Here is a 27,199-nt window from a genome sequence, read left to right as displayed (position 1 = left end):
ACCGCACCGATCCTTATATAGGGGTACAGGGACCAGCCGGGACCGCACCGATCCTTATATAGAGGGTACAGGGACCAGCCGGGACCGCACCGATCCTTATATAGGGGGTACAGGGACCAGCCGGGACCGCACCGATCCTTATATAGAGAGTACAGGGACCAGTACGGACCGCACCGATCCTTATATAGGGGGTACAGGGACCAGCCGGGACCGCACCGATCCTTATATAGAGGTACAGGGACCAGCCGGGACCGCACCGATCCTTATATAGGGGTACAGGGACCAGCCGGGACCGCACCGATCCTTATATAGAGGGTACAGGGACCAGCAGGGACCGCACCGATCCTTATATAAGGGGTACGGGGACCAGCCGGGACCGCACCGATCCTTATATAGGGGGTACGGGGACCAGCCGGGACCGCACCGATCCTTGTATAGAGGGTACAGGGACCAGCCGGGACCGCATCGATCCTTATATAGAGGGTACAGGGACCAGCCGGGACCGCACCGATCCTAATATAGAGGTACAGGGACCAGCCGGGACCGCACCGATCCTTATATAGAGGGTACAGGGACCAGCCGGAACCGCACCGATCCTTATATAGAGGGTACAGGGACCAGCCGGGACCGCACCGATCCTTATATAGGGGGTACAGGGAGCAGCCGGGACCGCACCGATCCTTGTATAGAGGGTACAGGGAGCAGCCGGGACCGCACCGATCCTTATATAGAGGGTACAGGGACCAGCCGGGACCGCACCGATCCTTATATAGAGGGTACAGGGACCAGCCGGGACCACACCGATCCTTATATAGAGGGTACAGGGACCAGCCGGGACCGCACCGATCCTTATATAGAGGGTACAGGGACCAGCCGGGACCACACCGATCCTTATATAGAGGGTACAGGGAGCAGCCGGGACCGCACCGATCCTTATATAGAGGGTACAGGGACCAGCCGGGACCGCACCGATCCTTATATAGGGGGTACAGGGACCAGCCGGGACCGCACCGATCCTTATATAGGGGGTACAGGGACCAGCCGGGACCGCACCGATCCTTATATAGGGGGTACAGGGAGCAGCCGGGACCGCACCGATCCTTATATAGAGGGTACAGGGAGCAGCCGGGACCGCACCGATCCTTATATAGAGGGTACAGGGAGCAGCAGGGACCGCACCGATCCTTGTATAGAGGGTACAGGGAGCAGCCGGGACCGCACCGATCCTTGTATAGAGGGTACAGGGACCAGCCGGGACCGCACCGATCCTTGTATAGGGGGTACAGGGACCAGCCGGGACCGCACCGATCCTTGTATAGAGGGTACAGGGACCAGCCGGGACCGCACCGATCCTTATATAGGGGGTACAGGGACCAGCCGGGACCGCACCGATCCTTATATAGAGGGTACAGGGACCAGCAGGGACCGCACCGATCCTTATATAGAGGGTACAGGGAGCAGCAGGGACCGCACCGATCCTTATATAGAGGGTACAGGGACCAGCCGGGACCGCACCGATCCTTATATAGAGGGTACAGGGACCAGCAGGGACCGCACCGATCCTTATATAGAGTTTACAGGGAGCAGCCGGGACCGCACCGATCCTTATATAGAGGGTACAGGGACCAGCAGGGACCGCACCGATCCTTATATAGAGGGTACAGGGACCAGCCGGGACCGCACCGATCCTTATATAGGGGGTACAGGGACCAGCAGGGACCGCACCGATCCTTGTATAGAGGGTACAGGGACCAGCCGGGACCGCACCGATCCTTATATAGGAGGTACAGGGACCAGCCGGGACCGCACCGATCCTTATATAGGGGGTACAGGGACCAGCCGGGACCGCACCGATCCTTATATAGGGGGTACAGGGACCAGCCGGGACCGCACCGATCCTTATATAGAGGGTACAGGGACCAGCCGGGACCGCACCGATCCTTGTATAGAGGGTACAGGGACCAGCCGGGACCGCACCGATCCTTGTATAGAGGGTACAGGGAGCAGCCGGGACCGCACCGATCCTTATATAAAGGGTACAGGGAGCAGCCGGGACCGCACCGATCCTTATATAGGGGGTACAGGGACCAGCCGGGACCGCACCGATCCTTATATAGGGGGTACAGGGACCAGCCGGGACCGCACCGATCCTTGTATAGAGGGTACAGGGACCAGCCGGGACCGCACCGATCCTTATATAGAGGGTACAGGGACCAGCCGGGACCGCACCGATCCTTGTATAGAGGGTACAGGGACCAGCCGGGACCGCACCGATCCTTATATAGAGGGTACAGGGAGCAGCCGGGACCGCACCGATCCTTATATAGGAGGTACAGGGACCAGCCGGGACCGCACCGATCCTTATATAGAGGGTACAGGGAGCAGCCGGGACCGCACCGATCCTTGTATAGAGGGTACAGGGACCAGCCGGGACCGCACCGATCCTTATATAGGGGGTACAGGGAGCAGCAGGGACCGCACCGATCCTTATATAGGGGGTACAGGGACCAGCCGGGACCGCACCGATCCTTATATAGGGGGTACAGGGACCAGCCGGGACCGCACCGATCCTTATATAGGGGGTACAGGGACCAGCCGGGACCGCACCGATCCTTATATAGGGGGTACAGGGACCAGCCGGGACCGCACCGATCCTTATATAGGGGTACAGGGACCAGCCGGGACCGCACCGATCCTTATATAGGGGGTACAGGGAGCAGCCGGGACCGCACCGATCCTTATATAGAGGGTACAGGGACCAGCCGGGACCGCACCGATCCTTATATAGGGGGTACAGGGACCAGCTGGGACCGCACCGATCCTTATATAGAGGGTACAGGGACCAGCCGGGACCGCACCGATCCTTATATAGGGGGTACAGGGACCAGCCGGGACCGCACCGATCCTTATATAGAGAGTACAGGGACCAGCCGGGACCGCACCGATCCTTATATAGGGGGTACAGGGACCAGCCGGGACCGCACCGATCCTTATATAGGGGGTACAGGGACCAGCCGGGACCGCACCGATCCTTATATAGGGGGTACAGGGACCAGCCGGGACCGCACCGATCCTTATATAGGGGGTACAGGGACCAGCCGGGACCGCACCGATCCTTATATAGGGGGTACAGGGACCAGCCGGGACCGCACCGATCCTTATATAGGGGGTACAGGGACCAGCCGGGACCGCACCGATCCTTATATAGGGGGTACAGGGACCAGCCGGGACCGCACCGATCCTTATATAGGGGGTACAGGGACCAGCCGGGACCGCACTGATGCTTATAAGGTGTAAGATGATTTGGGGGTGTCAGTTGTAAATCAGATGATTTGGGGGTGTACATGATGATTTGGGGCTGTACAGGATGATTTGGGGGTGTACAGGATGATTTGGGGGTGTACAGGATGATTTGGGGCTGTACAGGACGATTTGGGGGTGTACAGGATGATTTGGGGGTGTACAGGATGATTTGGGGGTGTCAGTTGTAAATCAGATGATTTGGGGCTGTACAGGACGATTTGGGGGTGTACAGGATGGTTTGGGGGTGTACAGGATGATTTGGGGGTGTCAGTTGTAAATCAGTGCTCCTCAGCGGGTTGTGATTCTTTCCTCCTCTCACCTTCCTGGTTTCGGGGGACATTTATAGATGTGACGCGGTTGGGTGCAGAGAACGCCCCCACACCCCCCCCCCAGGGTCCCCGACCACAGCTCCATCCTGCGCCCGACATCACAGGCGCTCTACTTCCCCTTGGAAACCCAGACATGCTCACCGCCGCGACCACCACACAGGAGCACAGCCAACCCTGCGAGTGCAGCTTCCGCCGGAGCCCAGACTATATATAGAGCTACCTGTGTGATGTGAGGAGCGCAGACCGCAGGACCCCCACATGACAGGCGCAGAGACAGGCTGAGATTGATGGGGGGAGGGGGTGCAGGAAACCGTCAGGAGGCTGCTGCGTTGTCTCCGGAACGTCACCCCGTCACCCCGACACGACTGCAATACCTGAAATACGACAATAAAACATCTAAAAATATCGTTTCTCGAAGTGCCGGAGATCTCAGGGCCCGACGTCACCCCGCCGACTCTGCGTCTACATTTGCCTGACCCCCGCTGCTCATTGGTGGGAATGGTTGGTTTGTCCCCGTACTCCAGATATGTAAACCCCTCAAAGTATGGGGGGGATTGTCAAAACACGGCGTCCTCTCGCCCCAAATCTTACGTTCATTACAACAAGCTCACCCTTCTGGGGTACACAAGGTCCTACTTGAGAAAAGGGGTGCTTTGCACCCTGAAATGCTGGTTCCCTGACCATCAATACTCAGCATTTTGGGGATCTCAAGGTCGCCTTGAGAAAAGGGGTGCTTCTGCTCCCTGAAATGTTGGGTTCTTGGTCTCATTGCTCAATGTTTTGGGGTACACAAGGTTCAGTCCTTGGCCCTTATTGCTCAGCATTGTGGGGTACACAAGGTCGCCTTGAGAAAAGGGGTGCTTCTGCTTTCTGAAATGTTGGGTTCTTGGTCTCATTGCTCAATGTTTTGGGGTACACAAGATTGAGTCCTTGGCCCTCATTTCTCATTGTTGTGGGGTACACAAGGTCGCCTTGAGAAAAGGGGTGCTTTTGCTTTCTGAAATGTTGGGTCATTGACCCTTGTTGCTCAGCATTGTGGGGTACACAAGGTCTGCCTTTAGAAAAGGGGTGCTTTTGCTCCCTGAAATGTTGGGTCCATGGCACTCATTGTTCAGTATTTTAGGGTACACAGGGTCTACCTTTTAAAAAGGGGTGCTTTTGCTTCCTAAAATGTTGAGTCCTTGGCCTTCATTGTTCAACATTTTGGGGTACACAAGGTCGCCTTGAGAAAAGGGGTGCTTTTATTCCATGACTTGTTGAGTCCTTGACCCTCATTTCTCATTGTTGTGGGGTACACAAGGTCGCCTTGAGAAAAGGGGTGCTTTTGCTTTCTGAAATGTTGGGTCATTGACCCTTGTTGCTCAGCATTGTGGGGTACACAAGTTCTGCCTTGAGAAAAGGGGTGCTTTTGCTCCCTGAAATGTTGGGTTCTTGGTCTCATTGTTTAATGTTTTGGGGTACACAAGGTCTGCCTTGAGAAAAAGGGGTGCATTTGTTCCCTGAAATGTTGGGTCCATGGCACTCATTGTTCAGTATTTTGGGGTACACAGGGTCTACCTTTAAAAAGGGGGTGCTTTTGTTTCTTAAAATGTTTAGTCGTTGGCCTTCATTGTTCTACATTTTGGGGTACACAAGGTCCACCTTGAGAAAAGGGGTGCTTTTTTGCTCCCTGAAATGTTGGTTCCTTGATGCTGAATGCTTTGGGGTACCCATGGTCTACCTTGAGAAAAGAGGGTGCTTTTACTTTCTGAAATGTTGGGTCCTTGGCCTTCATCGCTCAGCATTGTGGGGTACACAAAGTCTATCCTGAGAAAGAAAAGGGGTGCTTTTGATTCCTGAAATGTTGGGCCCTTCACCCTCATATGCACAATGTTGTGGGGTACACTGGGTTTATCTTGAGAAAAGGGGTGTTTTTGCTTTCTGAAATGTTGGGTTCTTGGTCTCATTGCTCAATGTTTTGGGGTACACAAAGGTATGCCTTAAGAAAAGGGGTGCTTTTGATTCCTGAAATGTTGGGCCCTTGACCATCATTGCTCAATATTTGGGGGTACACAGGGACTAGCTTGAAAAAAGGGGTGCTTTTGTTCTCTGAAATATTGGGTCCATGGCACTCATTGTTCAGTATTTTAGGGTACACAGGGTCTAGCTTGAAAAAAGAGGTGCTTTTGCTTCCCAGAATGTTGGGGCCTTGGCCTTCATTGTTCAACATTTTGGGGTACACAAGGTCTGCCTTGAGAAAAAGGGTGCTTTTGTTTCTTAAAATGTTGGGCCCTTGGGGGGAACATGACATTCGTCACACATTCACTGCGGGTTAATCTTCCATTAAACGGCAGAGATTGGTTTACCACCAGTGAAGGTTGGGTGAAGAAATATGCTGAGGGGGGAGGGGGGGGGGGGGCGGTGCCAGGCAATGAGCATTTCCAAGTGGCAGTCTGTGTGTTTTCAGGTCCGGGAATCGCAGCTGACAGAGGAGGCCGTGGATTGTGAAATCTCTGCTTCCTGCAGAACATTGCACACGTCGGCGGCTGTGAACCGCCAGAATCACCAATTCCATGACGTTGTCACCAAATCCTCCTTCGTCCGGCAATCTGATGTGTAGAGGAACGAGGTCGGCCGATGACGGGGGCCCCTCACTGGTCCGCTTTTATATCTGGGTATTGGAGCACAGCCCCCCGTTGTTTATAATGCCCCCCATGAGGGTGTTTGGTATTTATAATGCCCCCCATGAGGGTATCCAGTATTTATAATGCCCCCCATGAGGGTATCCGGTATTTATAATGCCCCTATGAGGGTATCTGGTATTTATAATCCCCCCCATGAGGGTATCCGGTATTTATAATGCCCCTATGAGGGTATCTGGTATTTATAATGCCCCCCATGAGGGTATCCAGTATTTATAATGCCCCCCATGAGGGTATCCGGTATTTATAATGCCCCTATGAGGGTATCTGGTATTTATAATCCCCCCCATGAGGGTATCCGGTATTTATAATGCCCTCTATGAGGGTATCTGGTATTTATAATCCCCCCCCATGAGGGTATCTGGTATTTATAATCCCCCCTATGAGGGTATCTGGTATTTATAATGCCCCCCATGAGGGTATCTGGTATTGATAATGCCCCCCATGAGGGTATCTGGTATTTATAATGCCCCCCATGAGGGTATCAGGTATTTATAATGCCCCCATGAGGGTATTTGTTATTTATAAGGCCCCCCATGAGGGTATCTGGTATTGATAATGCCCCCCATGAGGGTATCTGGTATTTATAATGCCCCCCATGAGGGTATCAGGTATTTATAATGCCCCCATGAGGGTATTTGTTATTTATAAGGCCCCCCATGAGGGTATCTGGTATTTATAATGCCCCCCATGAGGGTATCCGGTATTTATAATGCCCCCCATGAGGGTATCCGGTATTTATAATGCCCCCATGAGGGTATCCGTTATTTATAATGCCCCCTATGAGGGTATCTGGTATTTATAATGCCCCCCATGAGGGTATCCAGTATTTATAATGCCCCCCATGAGGGTATCCGTTATTTATAATGCCCTCCATGAGGGTATCTGGTATTGATAATGCCCCCATGAGGGTATTTGTTATTTATAATCCCCCCCCATGAGGGTATCTGGTATTTATAATGCCCCCTATGAGGGTATCAGGTATTTATAATGCCCCCCGTGAGGGTATCAGGTATTTATAATGCCCCCCATGAGGGTATCAGGTATTTATAATGCCCCCCATGAGGGTATCCGGTATTTATAATGCCCCCCATGAGGGATTGTCTATGGGGGGCCCATAGCAGTTTTGGGGCCCCTTCAAACAAGAGCCCATCTGAGGTCCTGAGTCTTCCTATGGCCACCTCTGGCTGTATACAGTTGTGCTCCCCCTCCCCCCTCCATTCACCAAAACACTTGTTTTAGATTGTAAGCTCCTGTGGTCCACATCCCTCACACCGGATCATAACTAATCATCAACAATAATGGGGGATGGGGGGGGGGGTCCGGATTGGATCCCCAAATAAAAACGTTCATCCACGGAAAGGGGGAGGAGTCAGAGGACAGCTCGCAGCGCCATTTTTGTTTCATTAGCCCCCCCCCCCCCCAGGAATCACACACACGCGATCAGAGTATAATAATTTATTAGAAATGTCAGCCTACGTAGCGCCACATGGGAGGTCACATGGGAGGTCACATGACCCCAGACGCCGCGCTGCGATTTCTGCAACAAAACACAACTTTAGGTTACAAAACGATACAAAATCAATAGAAAGGATTAGAAATGAATCACAAATAACTGCGAGCGCCGTTCATACGAGTTATAGGGGTCACATGACCCGGACACAGGCGTCGAGCAGACAGGAGGTGACGATAAATATTCCTGCCGCCATTGGGGGACATTGTGATGTCATTTATAATCAGATTATATATTACTTCCCCATCAAATGATATAAATAATAATAAAAGTCTAATAATACGGATATACCCCTCCCCCCCCCCCCCCCATATACTATATCCCTGTATATAGGGACACTTGATGGCTCCACTCCGCCACCTAGTGACCACAAATGAGTATGACTCCGGAACGGTGCCGGTGTGACTCCCAGGAGGCCACATCACAAAATGGAGCCTCTATTGTGTTCCGGTGACGCAACCCCTTCGAATCCCACCGCCACCGACAACCGCTGACAACCGCCAACAACCGCCACCGACAACGGCTGACAACCGCCAACAACCGCCATCGACAACCGCCACCGACAACGGCTGACAACCGCCACCAACAACCGCTGACAACCGCCAACAACCGCCACCGACAACCACCACCGACAACCGCCGACAACCGCTGACAACCACCGACAACCACCGACAACCGCCGACCTCAGCCTCTGGTTCTAAAGGGAAACTTGGATTCCTATCCTACATTGTAGAACCCCCCCGTCTATACCGCCCACAGGTACTCTGATAGTTACGGAGTCCCCCCGGAACCTACAGCTCCCATCATCCCCAGTACAGACCAGGACCTACACCTCCCATCATCACCAGTACAGACCGGGACCTACACCTCCCATCATCCCCAGTACAGACCAGGACCTACACCTCCCATCATCACCAGTACAGACCGGGACCTACACCTCCCATCATCACCAATACAGACCGGGGCCTACACCTCCCATCATCACCAGTAGAGACCGGGACTTACAGCTCCCATCATCACCAATACAGACTGGGACCTACACCTCCCATCATCCCCAGTACAGACCGGGACCTACACCTCCCATCATCACCAGTACAGACCGGGGCCTACACCTCCCATCATCCCCAGTACAGACCGGGACCTACACCTCCCATCATCCCCAGTACAGACCGGGACCTACACCTCCCATCATCCCCAGTACAGACCGGGACCTACACCTCCCATCATCACCAGTACAGACTGGGACCTACACCTCCCATCATCACCAATACAGACTGGGACCTACACCTCCCATCATCACCAGTACAAACCGGGACCTACGCCTCCCATCATCACCAGTACAGACCGGGACCTACACCTCCCATCATCACCAGTACAGACCGGGACCTACACCTCCCATCATCACCAGTACAGACCGGGACCTACACCTCCCATCATCACCAGTACAGACCGGGACCTACACCTCCCATCATCACCAGTACAGACCGGGACCTACACCTCCCATCATCACCAGTACAGACCGGGACCTACACCTCCCATCATCACCAGTACAGACCGGGACCTACACCTCCCATCATCCCCAGTACAGACCGGGACCTACACCTACCATCATCACCAGTACAGACCAGGACCTACACCTCCCATCATCACCAGTACAGACTGGGACCTACACCTCCCATCATCACCAGTAAAGACCGGGACCTACACCTCCCATCATCACCAATACAGACTGGGACCTACACCTCCCATCATCACCAGTACAGACCGGGACCTACACCTCCCATCATCACCAGTACAGACCAGGACCTACACCTCCCATCATCACCAGTACAGACCGGGACCTACACCTACCATCATCACCAGTACAGACCAGGACCTACACCTCCCATCATCCCCAGTACAGACCGGGACCTACACCTCCCATCATCACCAGTACAGACCGGGACCTACACCTCCCATCATCACCAGTACAGACCGGGACCTACACCTCCCATCATCACCAGTACAGACCGGGACCTTCACCTCCCATCATCACCAGTACAGACCGGGACCTACACCTCCCATCATCACCAGTAAAGACCGGGACCTACACCTCCCATCATCACCAGTACAGACCGGGACCTACACCTCCCATCATCACCAGTACAGACTGGGACCTACACCTCCCATCATCCCCAGTACAGACCGGGACCTACACCTCCCATCATCACCAGTACAGACCGCGACTTAAACCTCCCATCATCACCAGTACAGACCGGGACCTACACCTCCCATCATCCCCAGTACAGACCGGGACCTACACCTCCCATCATCCCCAGTACAGACCGGGACCTACACCTCCCATCATCACCAGTACAGACCGCGACTTAAACCTCCCATCATCACCAGTACAGACCGGGACCTGCACCACCAATTATCACCAGTACAGACCGGGACCTACGCCTCCCATCATCACCAGTACAGACCGGGACCTACGCCTCCCATCATCCCCAGTACAGACCGGGACCTACACCTCCCATCATCACCAGTACAGACCGGGACCTACACCTCCCATCATCCCCAGTACAGACCGGGACCTACGCCTCCCATCATCACCAGTACAGACCGGGACCTACACCTCCCATCATCCCCAGTACAGACCGGGACCTACACCTCCCATCATCCCCAGTACAGACCGGGACCTACACCTCCCATCATCACCAGTACAGACCAGGACCTACACCTCCCATCATCACCAGTACAGACCGGGACCTACACCTCCCATCATCACCATTCTCTCCCTGACCCCCTCCATCCTGGTCTTCCCTCCCTGACCTGATATTCCCCCCCTGACCTCTCACTATGGTGGTCTTCCCTCCCTGACTCCCCACTATGGTAGTCTTCCCTCCCTGACCCCCCCCCCCCCCCCATCCTGGTATTACCTCCCTGAGCCCCCTCTAAGGTGGCCTTCCACCCGACCCCCCACTATGGTGGACTTCCCTCCCTGACCTCCCACTATGGTGGTCTTCCCCCTGACCCCCCACTATGGTGGTCTTCCCTCACTGACCCCCCACTATGGTGGTCTTCCCTCCCTGACCCCCCCATCCTGGTATTCCCTCCCTGAGGCCCCCACTTTGGTGGCCTTCCCTCCCTGACCCCCCCATCCTGGTATTCCCTCCCTGAGGCCCCCACTTTGGTGGCCTTTGCTCGCTGACCCCCCACTATGGTGGCCTTCCCTCCCTGACCTCCCACTATGGTGGTCTTCCCTCCCTGATGCCCCATTATAGTAGTCTTCCCTCCCTGACCTCTCACTATGGTGATCTTCCCCCTGACCCCCCACTATGGTAGTCTTCCCTCCATGACCCCCCACTATGGTGGCCTTCCCTCCCTGACCCCCACTATGGTAGTCTTCCCTCCCTGACCCCCACTATGGTGGTCTTCCTTCCCTGACCCCCACTATCCTGGTATTACCTCCCTATCCCCCTACTACACTGGCCATCCCCCCCTAACCCCCTACTACGGTGGCCTTCCCTCTCTGACCTCCCACTATCCTGGTATTACCTGTCTGACCCCCCACTATGGTGGTCTTCCCCCCTGACCCCCCACTATGGTGGTCTTCCCTCTCTGACCTCCCACTATCCTGTTATTACCTCTCCGAGCCCCTACTATGGTGGCCTTCCCCCCCCCCCAACCCCTCACTATGGTGGCCTTCCCTCCCTGACCTCCCACTATGGTGGCCTTCCCTCCCTGACCTCCCACTATGGTGGTCTTCCCCCTGACCCTCCACTATGGTGGTCTTCCCTCACTGACCCCCCACTATGGTGGTCTTCCCCCTGACCCCCCACTATGGTTGTCTTCCCCCTGACCCCCCACTATGGTGGCCTTCCCTCACTGACCCCCCACTATGGTGGTCTTCCCTCCCTGAACCCTGACTATGGTGGTCTTCCCTCCTGACCCCCCACTATCCTGGTACTACCTCTCTGACCCTCTACTATGGTGATCTTCCCTCCTGACCCCCCACTATCCTGGTACTACCTCTCTGACCCCCCACTATGGTGGCCTTCCCTCACTGACCCCCCACTATGGTGGTCTTCCCTCCCTGAACCCCGACTATGGTGGTCTTCCCTCCTGACCCCCCACTATCCTGGTACTACCTCTCTGACCCTCTACTATGGTGATCTTCCCTCCTGACCCCCCACTATCCTGGTACTACCTCTCTGACCCCCTACTATGGTGGTCTTCCCTCCCTCCCCATTTGCAGTAGGGAGTGAAGCTACAATTCTATACCCATCAGGTGATGCTGTTACACAAATGCTCAGCAGGTGGCGGCAGAGCTCCACCATGGACATCCTCAGCAGAGAGAAGCTGAGCCCACGGTGGTCTGGCAGCTTCACCCGGATTTCCGGAGCCATTTCTTGCCTCCTTTTTCCCAAACTTCCACAAAGGCGACAAAATCTGTTTTCGAACCACACTCGGCCAATTCCACCGATTTGTAAATAACAAATCCTCCGATAATGGTGTCCCCTCTAGCTGAGGCGTAACCTTCTGTAGGGAATTGGAGACGTTTCTTCAGATGAGGAATTTGGTTTTCCAGTTTTACATTTTTATACCTTTTTTTGGCACCATATCTGTAACGGAGGGTTACGCTGATCAGCGATGGAGAAGGACGTGAATGAAGACGATGATCTTGGTGGTCCTTCTGGATGACTGCAGATGGAGGTGTGCCCAGTATATGTCTAGGAGCTCCATAATGAGATGTTCCTGGGGTCTCCTAGAGAATAATGGTGGCCTGCAGACACAGGACCTCAGTACCTCCTGAGTGTTCCCTCCTACCGAACCATTAATGTTGGTCGAGACGTTCCACAGATGACAGAGATACTCTACATATTGTGTTGGTATCTAGAATATTCCCAACATTGGAGGAGGTACTGCCAAGGGTAGCAGTAGAAAGATGGAGCCCAATCTCATCGAGTAATCTCACAAGCATATCCAGGTTGTGGGGAGTGATGGAGTCCAGATTTTACCGAGCTGTAGGAGACTGTTGAGTTACTAGAGAAGGAACTGTCTCCAGAGTGTTTCTGAGGATGCTATGGTAAGCTGGAAGCAGGGGTCCCGGAGGTCTTGTAGGACCAGGATGGTAGAGCCAGTTACATCTGGAAGGTACAACAGAGCTGACTGAGGTCATGTAGGATTGGGATGGTGGAGCCAGTTCCATCTGGAAGGTACAACAGAGCTGACTGAGGTCATGTAGGACTGGGATGGTGGAGCCTGTTCCATCTGGAAGGTACAACAAAGCTGACTGAGGTCATGTACGATTGGGATGGTGGAACCGGTTCAAGATGTAAGGCACAACAGAGGTGATGAAGGTTTTCTATAGTTGTGATAGTGGAGTCCTTTCAATATGAAAGCACAACAGAGATTATGGAGGTGATACAGAGTTGGCTCCATGAAAAAGGCACAACAAAGGTGATGGGGGTCAAGAAAGGTTGGGATGGTGAAGTTGTCTCCATGAGAAAGACACAACAGAGGTGATGAAGGTCGTGTAGGGTTAAGATGGTGGAGATAGCTCCATGAGGAAGACACAACAGAGATGATGATGGTCATGTAGGGTTAAGATGGTGGAATTGGCTCCATGAGAAAGACACAACAGAGGTGATGAAGGTCATGTAGGGTCAAGATGGTGGAGATAGCCCCATGAGAAAGACACAACAGAGGTGATGAAGGTCAGGTAGGGTTAAGATGGTGGAGTTGGCTCCATGAGAAAGACACAACAGAGGTGATGAAGGCCATGTAGGGTTAAGATGGTGGAGTTGGCTCCATGAGAAAGACACAACAGAGGTGATGAAGGTTATGTAGGGTTAAGATGGTGGAGTTGGCTCCATGAGAAAGACACAACAGACGTGATGATGGTCATGTAGGGTCAAGATGGTGGAGATAGCCCCATGAGAAAGACACAACAGAGGTGATGAAGGTCATGTAGGGTCAAGATGGTGGAGATGGCTCCATGAGAAAGACACAACAGAGGTGATGAAGGTCGTGTAGGGTCAAGATGGTGGAGATAGCTCCATGAGAAAGACACAACAGAGGTGATAATGGTCATGTAGGGTCAAGATGGTGGAGATAGCTCCATGAGAAAGACACAACAGAGGTGATGAAGGTCATGTAGGGTCAAGATGGTGGAGATAGTTCCATTAGAAAGACACAACAGAGGTGATGATGGTCATGTAGGGTCAAGATGGTGGAGATAGTTCCATTAGAAAGACACAACAGAGGTGATGAAGGTCATGTAGGGTCAAGATGGTGGAGATAGCTCCATTAGAAAGACACAACAGAGGTGATGAAGGTCATGTAGGGTCAAGATGGTGGAGATAGTTCCATTAGAAAGACACAACAGAGGTGATGAAGGTCATGTAGGGTCAAGATGGTGGAGATAGCTCCATTAGAAAGACACAACAGAGGTGATGAAGGTCATGTAGGGTCAAGGTGGTGGAGTTGGCTCCATAAGAAAGCCTTCCGGTGACATTGGCCATACAATCACATGTACGGAACGGTCACATCGATCTCCCAGCTTTAATCACTTTCCGACCAGTTTAAGTCTTTTGACCTCCGGAATCCACACCAAGCCCCCGAGGACGTTCAGTTTCCATGCAATAAATTGAAATCTTCAGCCCATTGGTGGCAAATCTGTCAGGTGGAGGCAGATCATGAAGGCCAGAAGAGGGTCATCATAGAGGAACTTTCAGTGGGATAGAGGTGTCGGTTGGACATTTTTGACAGGTTTTGGTGACACCCCTCAGGTCATGTATCCACAGCTCCTCTGGTGTCACACAGACCACGCCCCCCCCCAGCTCTGGCGCCTCATTTTGGGGTGCTGAGAAGAATCTCCAGCCAACAGGGACAAGATGTGATGAACTGTCGGGAGTAGCAGCCGCCCCAGCCCTTGGCAAAGCTGATGCGGACACTGTGAAGGTCGCAGGGCCCCTCCCCCAGCACAGAGCACCTCGAGATTCTTTCCGCTTGCTGGGAGTCGAACACTTTGATGGAATACCCGGGGAGCAGCTTGTGTACGGACTGCCCGCGGGCGTTCACTGGGGCCAGGGTGGGCGAGTTGATGAAGACGGGGTGTTCGCTGCGGTTGTACACCCACACCTCTTCCTGCTCATGGCTCAGGATCAGGCCTTGGCCGATCTTCTTCCTCGTACGTCTCACCGCCTCGCTGCGGGCCTCCGAGCCCAGGAAGCCCAGGCAGAAGCCGCTGCCTTTGGGAAGGTCATGGAAGATCTGGATGGAGGGTTCCGTGACATTGTAGAGCCGCCCCACGCGGGTCCGGTGCTCCCAGTAGGCCAGCTTACACCAGTGGCCATCTTTGTGCGAACCTCTGGAGAGCGTCGTGTCTGCAGAGAGAAGAACGTCATACTGTGGTGTCACCCAACGTGCAGACCTCTGACACCACCTCCATGTACCAGACTGTCAGCTCCTGGGGTCAGGGTCTCGTAGACTGTCAGCTCCTGGGGTCGGGGTCTCGTTGACTGTCAGCTCCTGGGGTCAGGGTCTCGTAGACTGTCAGCTCCAGGGGTCGGGGTCTCGTTGACTGTCAGCTCCTGGGGTCAGGGTCTCATTACCCCCCCTAGACTGTCAGCTCCTGGGGTCAGGGTCTCATTATAGACTGTCAGCTCCTGGGGTCAGGGTCTCATAGACTGTGAGCTCCTGGGGTCAGGGTCTCGTAGACTGTCAGCTCCTAGGGTCAGGGTCTCATTATAGACTGTCAGCTCCTGGGGTCAGGGTCTCATTATAGACTGTCAGCTCCTGGGGTCAGGGTCTCATTATAGACTGTCAGCTCCTGGGGTCAGGGTCTCATTATAGACTGTCAGCTCCTGGGGTCGGGGTCTCATAGACTGTCAGCTCCTGGGGTCAGGGTCTCATTATAGACTGTCAGCTCCTGGGGTCAGGGTCTCGTAGACTGTCAGCTCCTGGGGTCAGGGTCTCATTATAGACTGTCAGCTGCTGGGGTCAGGGTCTCGTAGACTGTCAGCTGCTGGGGTCAGGGTCTCCCTAGGGTCAGGCTTCTCGTTATCCCCCCTAGACTGTCAGCTCCTGGGGTCAGGGTCTCATTATAGACTGTCAGCTCCTGGGATTGGGGTCTCATTATCCCCCCTAGACTGTCAGCTCCTGGGGTCAGGGTCTCATTATAGACTGTCAGCTCCTGGGATTGGGGTCTCATTATCCCCCCTAGACTGTCAGCTCCTGGGGTCAGGGTCTCATTATAGACTGTCAGCTCCTGGGGTCAGGGTCTCATTATAGACTGTCAGCTCCTGGGGTCAGGGTCTCATAGACTGTCAGCTCCTGGGGTCGGGGTCTTGTAGACTGTCAGCTCCTGGGGTCAGGGTCTCATAGACTGTCAGCTCCTGGGGTCGGGGTCTCATAGACTGTCAGCTCCTGGGGTCGGGAACTTGTAGACTGTCAGCTCCTGGGGTCAGGGTCTCATAGACTGTCAGCTCCTGGGGTCAGGGTCTTGTAGACTGTCAGCTCCTGGGGTCGGGGTCTCGTAGACTGTCAGCTCCTGGGGTCGGGGTCTCGTAGACTGTCAGCTCCTGGGGTCGGGGTCTCGTAGACTGTCAGCTCCTGGGGTCGGGGTCTCATTATAGATTGTCAGCTCCTGGGGTCAGACACTCACCATGTATCCCGCGGACATTGCAGTAGGTGGTCTCCTGGTTGGTGATGGAGTGAAGCGGATTGGACGATGCGGGTTGCACGGTGTCTCTGGCCTTGTAGGACGATGCAGTGGCGGATTCTGTAAATATGAAGGCGGGGATTCGATTGTGTCGGTATTTGTAGGTCGGGCCCCTGGAGTACACGGGGCCCCATATCTGCCTTTCTGGGATTTTGTGTTTTTAACATTTTTGGTTCAAACTAGAATCTACTAATAAGGAAACAGAACATCATTGGAGGCCATTCTGAGACAAGTGTGTGTCCAGTGCTAGACTGTCAGCTCCTGGGGTCGGGGTCTCCTAGACTGTCAGCTCCTGGGGTCAGGGTGTCATAGACTGTCAGCTCCTGGGGTCGGTGTCTCATAGACTGTCAGCTCCTGGGGTCAGGGTCTCCTAGACTGTCAGCTCCTGGGGTCAGGGTGTCATAGACTGTCAGCTCCTGGGGTCAGGGTCTCATTATCCCCCCTAGACTGTCAGCTCCTGGGGTCGGGGTCTCGTAGACTGTCAGCTCCTGGGGTCGGGGTCTCGTAGACTGTCAGCTCCTGGGGTCGGGGTCTCGTAGACTGTCAGCTCCTGGGCTCAGGGTCTCGTAGACTGTCAGCTCCTGGGGTCAGGGTGTCATAGACTGTCAGCTCCTGGGGTCGGGGTCTCCTAGACTGTCAGCTCCTGGGGTCAGGGTGTCATAGACTGTCAGCTCCTGGGGTCAGGGTCTCATAGTCTGTCAGCTCCTGGGGTCAGGGTGTCATAGACTGTCAGCTCCTGGGGTCGGGGTCTCATAGACTGTCAGCTCCTGGGGTCAGGGCCTCAGACTGTCAGCTCCTGGGGTCAGGGTGTCATTAGACTGTCAGCTCCTGGGGTCAGGGTCTCATAGACTGTCAGCTCCTGCGGTTGGGGTCTCACAGACTGTCAGCTCCTGGGGTCAGGGTCTCAGACTGTCAGCTCCTGGGGTCAGAGTCTCATAGAGTGTCAGCTCCTGGGGTCAGGGTCTCATAGAGTGTCAGCTCCTGGGGTCAGGGTCTCGTAGGCTGTCAGCTCCTGGGGTCAGGGTCTCCTAGACTGTCAGCTCCTGGGGTCAGGGTCTCATTATAGACTGTCAGCTCCTGGGGTCGGGGTCTCATAGACTGTCAGCTCCTGGGGTCAGGGTCTCATTATAGACTGTCAGCTCCTGGGGTCGGGGTCTCCTAGACTGTCAGCTCCTGGGGTCAGGGTCTCATTATAGACTGTCAGCTCCTGGGTTCAGGGTCTCGTAGGCTGTCAGCTCCTGGGGTCAGGGTCTCATTATAGACTGTCAGCTCCTGGGTTCAGGGTCTCGTAGGCTGTCAGCTCCTGGGGTCAGGGTCTCATTATAGACTGTCAGCTCCTGCGGTTGGGGTCTCAGACTGTCTGCTCCTGGGGTCAGAGTTTCATAGACTGTCAGCTCCTGGGGTCAGGGTCTCATAGACTGTCAGCTCCTGGGGTCAGGGTCTCATAGAGTGTCAGCTCCTGGGGTCAGGGTGTCATAGAGTGTCAGCTCCTGGGGTCGGGGTCTCGTAGACTGTCAGCTCCTGGGGTTAGGGTCTCGTAGACTGTCAGCTCCTGGGGTCAGAGTCTCATAGACTGTCAGCTCCTGGGGTCAGGGTCTCATAGACTGTCAGCTCCTGGGGTCAGAGTCTCATAGAGTGTCAGCTCCTGGGGTCAGGGTCTCATAGACTGTCAGCTCCTGGGGTCAGGGTGTCATAGAGTGTCAGCTCCTGGGGTCAGGGTGTCATTAGACTGTCAGCTCCTGGGGTCAGGGTCTCAGACTGTCAGCTCCTGGGGTCAGGGTCTCATAGAGTGTCAGCTCCTGGGGTCAGGGCCTCATAGAGTGTCAGCTCCTGGGGTCAGAGTTTCATAGACTGTCAGCTCCTGGGGTCAGGGTCTCATAGACTGTCAGCTCCTGGGGTCAGGGTCTCATAGACTGTCAGCTCCTGGGGTCAGGGTCTCATAGAGTGTCAGCTCCTGGGGTCAGGGTCTCATAGACTGTCAGCTCCTGGGGTCAGAGTCTCATAGACTGTCAGCTCCTGGGGTCAGAGTCTCATAGACTGTCAGCTCCTGGGGTCGGGGTCTCAGACTGTCAGCTCCTGGGGTCAGGGTGTCATAGACTGTCAGCTCCTGGGGTCGGGGTGTCATTAGTCTGTCAGCTCCTGGGTCGGGGCCTCATAGAGTGTCAGCTCCTGGGGTCAGAGTCTCATAGACTGTCAGCTCCTGGGGTCGGGGCCTCCTAGAGTGTCAGCTCCTGGGGTCAGGGTGTCATTAGTCTGTCAGCTCCTGGGGTCGGGGCCTCATAGAGTGTCAGCTCCTGGGGTCAAGGTGTCATTAGACTGTCAGCTCCTGGGGTCGGGGTGTCATAGACTGTCAGCTCCTGGGGTCAGGGTGTCATTAGACTGTCAGCTCCTGGGGTCGGGGTGTCACATGTATCATTTTTGAGGTGACCTCACTGGCAGATGTTGGCGCCTCGGTCTCGGTGTACCTGGTGTCACCAGTCGGCTGTAGTGGTAGGGGTTGCAGCATAGGGTGGTCCCATCTGTACCCCTCCTCCGATAGTTCTCGCAGTGGACGAGCCTCTTCAGCTCGGAGGGGTTTCGTAGATCCGGCCAGCGGTAGAGCCTACAGAGGAGGACGGCGGGGGCGAAGGCTTGCTTGGCTGACCTGACCTCCAGCGGGAATCGGATGCAGCCGCAGTCCCAGCGCCCTTCGCTCTCCACCGCCTCCGCCAGCCGCCACAGCTGCTCGTCTTTCAGCTTCTTGAAGAGTTGGAGGGCGGCGGGTCGCAAGGCATGGTGGAGCTCCTCGGGGTTGGGGGGCCCCCCAGACCCCGGACCCCGGCTCGGCGTGGTGCGGCGATGTCTCCAAAGTTGCCAGGCGGAGAAAGAACGGCGAGAACGGAACATAAGACGAAGGCGGTCAGACGGTAGAACCCGGGCGCTCAGCACCGAGAACCTGCGGAGAGGAGACAGCGGGGGAGGGGTGATTGTACCGCGCTACACCACTGGGGGCGTCTCTGCACCCCACCCGGGACACTTACCTCACCAGTCAGGACACAGCGGGGGAGGGGTGATTGTACCGCGCTACACCTCTGGGGGCGTCTCTGCACCCCACCCGGGACACTTACCTCACCAGTCAGGAGACAGCGGGGGAGGGGTGATTGTACCGCGCTACACCTCTGGGGGCGTCTCTGCACCCCACCCGGGACACTTACCTCACCAGTCAGGAGACAGCGGGGGAGGGGTGATTGTACCGCGCTACACCACTGGGGGCGTCTCTGCACCCCACCCGGGACACTTACCTCACCAGTCAGGAGACAGCGGGGGAGGGGTGATTGTACCGCGCTACACCTCTGGGGGCGTCTCTGCACCCCACCCGGGACACTTACCTCACCAGTCAGGAGACAGCGGGGGAGGGGTGATTGTACCGCGCTACACCTCTGGGGGCGTCTCTGCACCCCACCCGGGACACTTACCTCACCAGTCAGGACACAGCGGGGGAGGGGTGATTGTACCGCGCTACACCTCTGGGGGCGTCTCTGCACCCCACCCGGGACACTTACCTGACCAGTCAGGACACAGCGGGGGAGGGGTGATTGTACCGCGCTACACCTCTGGGGGCGTCTCTTACCTTGCCAGTCAGGCGTTATACGGACCGCTGGACCATCCCGCCATCTTCCAGGAACCCTCGCCACGCCCTGCAATGGGAAAAGCGGCAGTTAGGGGTCACCTGACCTGGAATGGGGGACAGGAAGCCTATTAGCTGCTTGCAGCGATAGGAGTGAGACTCTGAGGTGGGCGGAGCTAGGATGAAATGGAGAATATCACCCCAAACTGAAGTGTAGGAGCAGAAATGAGCCCCATTCCACAATCTCGGGTGAATGTTGTGCCTCTGATGTGAATGTCGGGTGACATCAGTTGACCCTTAAACACTCTTTGGATGAGAAGAGGGAAGTTCTGATTGACCTTTGCCGTGTGTGCGGGGGAGGGGACGGGGGGTCGATCTCTGATCTGTGGGGGAGGGGACGGGGGGTCGATCTCTGATCTGCGGGGGAGGGGACGGGGGGTCGATCTCTGATCTGCAGGGGAGGGGACGGGGGGTCGATCTCTGATCTGTGGGGGAGGGGACGGGGGGTCGATCTCTGATCTGCAGGGGAGGGGGCGGGGGTCGATCTCTGATCTGCGGGGGAGGGGACGGGGATCGATCTCTGATCTGCGGGGGAGGGGACCGATCTCTGATCTGTGGGGGAGGGGACGAGGATCGATCTCTGATCTGTGGGGGAGGGGACGGGGGTCGATCTCTGATCTGCGGGGGAGGGGACGGGGGTCGATCTCTGATCTGCGGGGGAGGGGACGGGGATCGATCTCTGATCTGCGGGGGAGGGGACGGGGGTCGGTCTCTGATCTGCGGGGGAGGGGACGGGGCTCGGTCTCTGATCTGCGGGGGAGGGGACGGGGGTCGATCTCTGATCTGCGGGTGAGGGGACGGGGGTCGATCTCTGATCTGTGGGGGAGGGGACGGGGGGTCGATCTCTGATCTGCGGGGGAGGGGACGGGGGGTCGATCTCTGATCTGCAGGGGAGGGGACGGGGGGTCGATCTCTGATCTGTGGGGGAGGGGACGGGGGGTCGATCTCTGATCTGCAGGGGAGGGGGCGGGGGTCGATCTCTGATCTGCGGGGGAGGGGACGGGGATCGATCTCTGATCTGCGGGGGAGGGGACGGGGGTCGGTCTCTGATCTGCGGGGGAGGGGACGGGGCTCGGTCTCTGATCTGCAGGGGAGGGGACGGGGGTCGATCTCTGATCTGCGGGTGAGGGGACGGGGGTCGGTCTCTGATCTGCGGGGGAGGGGAAGGGGGTCGATCTCTGATCTGCGGGGGAGGGGACGGGGGTCGGTCTCTGATCTGCGGGGGAGGGGACGGGGATCGATCTCTGATCTGCGGGGGAGGGGACCGATCTCTGATCTGTGGGGGAGGGGACGAGGATCGATCTCTGATCTGTGGGGGAGGGGACGGGGGTCGGTCTCTGATCTGCGGGGGAGGGGACGGGGCTCGGTCTCTGATCTGCGGGGGAGGGGACGGGGGTCGATCTCTGATCTGCGGGTGAGGGGACGGGGGTCGGTCTCTGATCTGCGGGGGAGGGGACGGGGGTCGATCTCTGATCTGCGGGGGAGGGGACGGGGGTCGGTCTCTGATCTGCGGGGGAGGGGAAGGGGGTCGATCTCTGATCTGCGGGTGAGGGGACGGGGGTCGGTCTCTGATCTGCGGGGGAGGGGACGGGGCTCGGTCTCTGATCTGCGGGGGAGGGGACGGGGGTCGATCTCTGATCTGCGGGTGAGGGGACGGGGGTCGGTCTCTGATCTGCGGGGGAGGGGAAGGGGGTCGATCTCTGATCTGCGGGGGAGGGGACGGGGGTCGGTCTCTGATCTGCGGGGGAGGGGACGGGGATCGATCTCTGATCTGCGGGGGAGGGGACCGATCTCTGATCTGTGGGGGAGGGGACGAGGATCGATCTCTGATCTGTGGGGGAGGGGACGGGGGTCGATCTCTGATCTGCGGGGGAGGGGACGGGGGTCGATCTCTGATCTGCGGGGGAGGGGAAGGGGGTCGATCTCTGATCTGCGGGGGAGGGGACGGGGGTCGGTCTCTGATCTGCGGGGGAGGGGACGGGGCTCGGTCTCTGATCTGCGGGGGAGGGGACGGGGGTCGATCTCTGATCTGCGGGTGAGGGGACGGGGGTCGGTCTCTGATCTGCGGGGGAGGGGACGGGGGTCGATCTCTGATCTGCGGGGGAGGGGACGGGGGTCGGTCTCTGATCTGCGGGGGAGGGGACGGGGGTCGGTCTCTGATCTGCGGGGGAGGGGACGGGGGTCGATCTCTGATCTGCGGGGGAGGGGACGGGGGTCGGTCTCTGATCTGCGGGGGAGGGGACGGGGGTCGATCTCTGATCTGTGGGGGAGGGGACGGGGGGTCGGTCTCTGATCTGCGGGGGAGGGGACGGGGGTCGATCTCTGATCTGTGGGGGAGGGGACGGGGGTCGATCTCTGATCTGTGGGGGAGGGGACGGGGGTCGATCTCTGATCTGTGGGGGAGGGGACGGGGGTCGATCTCTGATCTGTGGGGGAGGGGACGGGGGTCGATCTCTGATCTGTGGGGGAGGGGATGGGGGTCGATCTCTGATCTGTGGGGGAGGGGAGGGGGGTCGGTCTCTGATCTGTGTGGGAGGGGACGGGGGTCGATCTCTGATCTGTGGGGGAGGGGACGGGGGTCGGTCTCTGATCTGTGGGGGAGGGGACGGGGGTCGGTCTCTGATCTGTGGGGGAGGGGACGGGGGTCGGTCTCTGATCTGTGGGGGAGGGGACGGGGGTCGGTCTCTGATCTGTGGGGGAGGGGACGGGGGTCGATCTCTGATCTGTGGGGGAGGGGACGGGGGTCGGTCTCTGATCTGTGGGGGAGGGGACGGGGGGTCAGTCTCTGATCTGTGGGGGAGGGGACGGGGGTCGATCTCTGATCTGTGGGGGAGGGGACGGGGGGGTCGGTCTCTGATCTGCGGGGGAGGGGACAGGGGTCGGTCTCTGATCTGCGGGGGAGGGGACGGGGGTCGATCTCTGATCTGTGGGGGAGGGGACGGGGCAGATTTCTATAGATGATCCGACAGATGGGAAGAACGAATAAAACGGCAGAAATGACGAGATTGTTCTGTGTGTTCGGCAATGTGAGAAAAGGGGGTGAGAAAAGGGGGTGCAGCACCCCAAAACTCACTTCCAATGTCATTCTCTGTATTCTTGGGATCATTACCCGTTCACTCCTATCACCCCGATCAGCTGACAGAGGGGCCCCCCGAATAATTCCCAGGAAGAGGAGCCCCCCGACTAATTCCCAGGCAGAGGAGCCCCCCGAATAATTCCCAGGCAGAGGGGCCCCTCGAATAATTCCCAGGCAGAGGGGCCCCCCGAATAATACCCAGGCAGAGGGGCCCCTCGAATAATACCCAGGCAGAGGGGCCCCTCGAATAATTCCCAGGCAGAGGGGCCCCTCGAATAATTCCCAGGCAGAGGGGCCCCTCGAATAATACCCAGGCAGAGGGGTCCCTCGAATAATACCCAGGCAGAGGGGCCCCTCGAATAATACCCAGGCAGAGGGGCCCCTCGAATAATTCCCAGGCAGAGGGGCCCCCCAAATAATACCCAGGCAGAGGGGCCCCCCGAATAATTCACAGGCAGAGGGGCCCCTCGAATAATTCCCAGGCAGAGGGGCCCCTCGAATAATTCCCAGGCAGAGGGGCCCCCCGAATAATACCCAGGCAGAGGGGCCCCTCGAATAATACCCAGGCAGAGGGGCCCCTCGAATAATTCCCAGGCAGAGGGGTCCCTCGAATAATACCCAGGCAGAGGGGCCCCTCGAATAATACCCAGGCAGAGGGGCCCCTCGAATAATTCCCAGGCAGAGGGGCCCCCCAAATAATACCCAGGCAGAGGGGCCCCCCGAATAATTCACAGGCAGAGGGGCCCCTCGAATAATTCCCAGGCAGAGGGGCCTCCCGAATAATTTCCAAGCAGAGGGGCCCCCGAATAATTCCCAGGCAGAGGGGCCCCCCGAATAATTCCCAGGCAGAGGGTCCCCCAATTCTCCCAATAGACAGAATCAGACCCGTGGCATCACTTACAGAGACGGGAATGTCCCAGTTATTGGGGGACACTGGAGTATAGGATCATAGAGGGGTCGCTGTTATTGGGGTGCAATAAATATTATAGTGGGGTACACCGGAGTACAGGGTGCAGAGGGGTGAGTGTTAATGGGGAATAGAATATTATAATATTGGGGTACCATTTATATAAAATAACGGGGGGCACTGGAGTACAAGGAAATGGAGGCGTTTGTGTTATTGGGGTACAGGTTATATATAATAATGGGGTACAGCAGAGCAGAGGATTGGTATTATTGGGGTACAGGGTCTATATAATAATGGGGTACAGCAGACTATGGGGGAATTGATGGATCTGTGTTATTGGGGTACAGATTATATATAATGGGGTACAGCGGAGTATCTGATTGGTGTTGTTGGGGTACAGGTTATACATAATAATATGGTACATCAGAGCAGATGATTTGGTGTTATTGGGGTACAATTTATATATAATGGGGTACAGCAGAGTAGAGTATTTGGTGTTATTGGGGTACATCAGACTACAGGGTTAATGAGGGGTCAGTGTTATTGGGGTACAGGTATATATAATAATGGGGTACATCAGAGCAGAGTATTTGGTGTTATTGGGGTACAGGTTATACATAATAATGGGGTACAGCAGACTAGATGATTGGTGTTATTGGGGTACAGGTTATATATAATGGGGTACAGCAGAGTAGAGGATTCATTTTATAGGGGTACAGGTTATATATAAGGGGTACAGCAGAGTAGATGATTGGTGTTATTGGGGTACAGGTTATATAAATAATGGGGTACAGCAGAGTAGATGATTGGTGTTTTGGGGTACAGGTTATATATAATGGGGTACAGCAGAGTAGAGGATTGGTGTTTTGGGGTACAGGTTATATATAATGGGGTACAGCAGAGTAGAGAATTGGTGTTATTGGGGTACAGGTTATATAAATAATGGGGTACAGCAGAGTAGATGATTGGTGTTATTGGGGTATAGGTTATATATAATGGGGTACAGCAGAGTAGAGGATCGGTGTTATTGGGGTACAGGTTATATACATAATGGGGTACAGCAGAGTTGATGATTGGTGTTTTTGGGGTACAGGTTATATATAATGGGGTACAGCAAAGTAGAGAATTAGTGTTATTGGGGTACAGGTTATATAAATAATGGGGTACAGCAGAGTAGATGATTGGTGTTTTGGGGTACAGGTTATATATAATGGGGTACAGCAGAGTACAGTATTTGGTATTATCGGGGTACAGCTTACAAAGACTAGTGAGGTACATCTAAGTACAGGGGAAATGAGGGGTCATTGTTATTGGGGTACAGGTTATATGTAATATTGGGGTACACTGGAGTACAGGGAGATAAAGGGATTGGTGTTATTAGGGTACAAGTTAAATAGTGGGGTACATCAGCATACAGTAAGATGGGGTGCAGGGTATACCTAATATTGGGGTACATAAAAGTCCTGCAGCATAGAGGGGTCATAGGATACGGGTTATATATAGAAGTGGGGTACATCTGATGGGAGCTAAAGGGGTTTCATGAAGTGGGGTACACCGGAGTTCAGGGGATTGGGGGGGCAGGGATACTCGGAGAAAGTATATATATATAGTAGCGGGGTACACTAGAGTAGAGGGGTCAGTATTAATGGGGTGTCCTGGAGTAGAGGGGTGTATGGGGGTCGGTATAGATCTATATGTAATATTGGGGTACAGTGAAGAAGTCGGGGTGTCTGCAGCCAGTAAGAGATATACAGCAATAAAAGAAAAGCAGAATCCCCCTCCCCCCTTCCCCTGATGTCACCTCTCATGCAGCACCCCGAAATCTCCCCATACTGACCCCCCCAATCTGCAGGACGTCACCTACCAGCAGCACCGCGTCCTCCGTCCCCCGACTCCCAGCGTCCTGTGACCGAGAGTGCGGAGCTACATCCAACCACCGAGACCCTCGCCTTCCTGTCCCTCCCCCCGCCCCGCCCACCGCCAGATACCGAGAATGACACCCGGCAACCAGGACAGGAGAAGTGGGACTGTGCAGAGTCCATACATACAGAATAGGGACAGATACCGAGAATGACACCCGGCATCCGGGACAGGAGAAGTGGGACTGTGCAGAGTCCATACATACAGAATAGGGACAGATACCGAGAATGACACCCGGCATCCGGGACAGGAGAAGTGGGACTGTGCAGAGTCCATACATACAGAATGGGGACAGATACCAAGAATGACACCCGGCATCCGGGACAGGAGAAGTGGGACTGTGCAGAGTCCATACATATGGTATAAGGACAGATACCGAGAATGACACCCGGCATCCAGGACAGGAGAAGTGGGACTGTGCATGGTCCATACATACAGAATGGGGACAGATACCGAGAATGACACCCGGCATCCGGGACAGGAGAAGTGGGACTGTGCATGGTCCATACATACAGAATGGGGACAGATACCGAGAATGACACCCGGCATCCGGGACAGGAGAAGTGGGACTGTGCAGAGTCCATACATACAGAATGGGGACAGATACCAAGAATGACACCCGGCATCCGGGACAGGAGAAGTGGGACTGTGCAGAGTCCATACATACTGAATGGGGACAGATACCGAGAATGACACCCGGCATCCGGGACAGGAGAAGTGGGACTGTGCAGAGTCCATACATACAGAATGGGGACAGATACTGAGAATGACACCCGGCATCCGGGACAGGAGAAGTGGGACTGTGCAGAGTCCATACATACAGAATGGGGACAGATACCGAGAATGACACCCGGCATCCGGGACAGGAGGAGTGGGACTGTGCAGAGTCCATACATACTGAATGGGGACAGATACCGAGAATGACACCCGGCATCCAGGACAGGAGAAGTGGGACTGTGCAGAGTCCATACATACAGAATGGGGACAATACCGAGAATGACACCCGGCATCCGGGACAGGAGAAGTGGGACTGTGCAGAGTCCATGCATATACCGAGATCTATGTTGGACGCAGTGTGACGATGGTTGCACGG

General features: G+C 55.7%; 1 protein-coding gene and 1 long non-coding RNA gene across 2 annotated transcripts; both read right to left on the bottom strand.

The window, feature by feature from the left end:
• Nucleotides 1–7,756: 7,756 nt before the first annotated feature.
• LOC149428970 (uncharacterized) lies at nucleotides 7,757–10,658 on the bottom strand. Its single transcript, XR_016310652.1, has 2 exons — nucleotides 9,464–10,658; nucleotides 7,757–9,393 (listed from the first exon to the last, which is right to left on the bottom strand). It is a non-coding gene; the product is annotated as an uncharacterized LOC149428970 (long non-coding RNA).
• A 1,023-nt stretch (nucleotides 10,659–11,681) lies between these two features.
• Nucleotides 11,682–26,114, bottom strand: LOC149428969 (SMAD family member 6-like). The gene is made up of 5 exons (XM_089666885.1): nucleotides 26,051–26,114; nucleotides 20,147–20,213; nucleotides 19,002–19,471; nucleotides 16,480–16,596; nucleotides 11,682–15,199 (listed from the first exon to the last, which is right to left on the bottom strand). Exons 3-5 carry the CDS (start codon nucleotides 19,420–19,422, stop codon nucleotides 14,664–14,666), a joined length of 1,074 nt encoding a protein of 357 aa, XP_089523011.1. The 5' UTR covers nucleotides 19,423–19,471; nucleotides 20,147–20,213; nucleotides 26,051–26,114; the 3' UTR covers nucleotides 11,682–14,663.
• Nucleotides 26,115–27,199: the final 1,085 nt, after the last annotated feature.

This window comes from Staurois parvus, unplaced genomic scaffold (genome assembly GCF_062004578.1).
Source record: "Staurois parvus isolate SC_StPar_1 unplaced genomic scaffold, SC_StPar_1.0 ptg002885l, whole genome shotgun sequence".
Taxonomy (NCBI): domain Eukaryota; kingdom Metazoa; phylum Chordata; class Amphibia; order Anura; family Ranidae; genus Staurois; species Staurois parvus.
The sequence above is the reverse complement of the archived record's forward strand: the minus strand, read 5'-3'. Positions and strand labels throughout refer to the sequence as shown.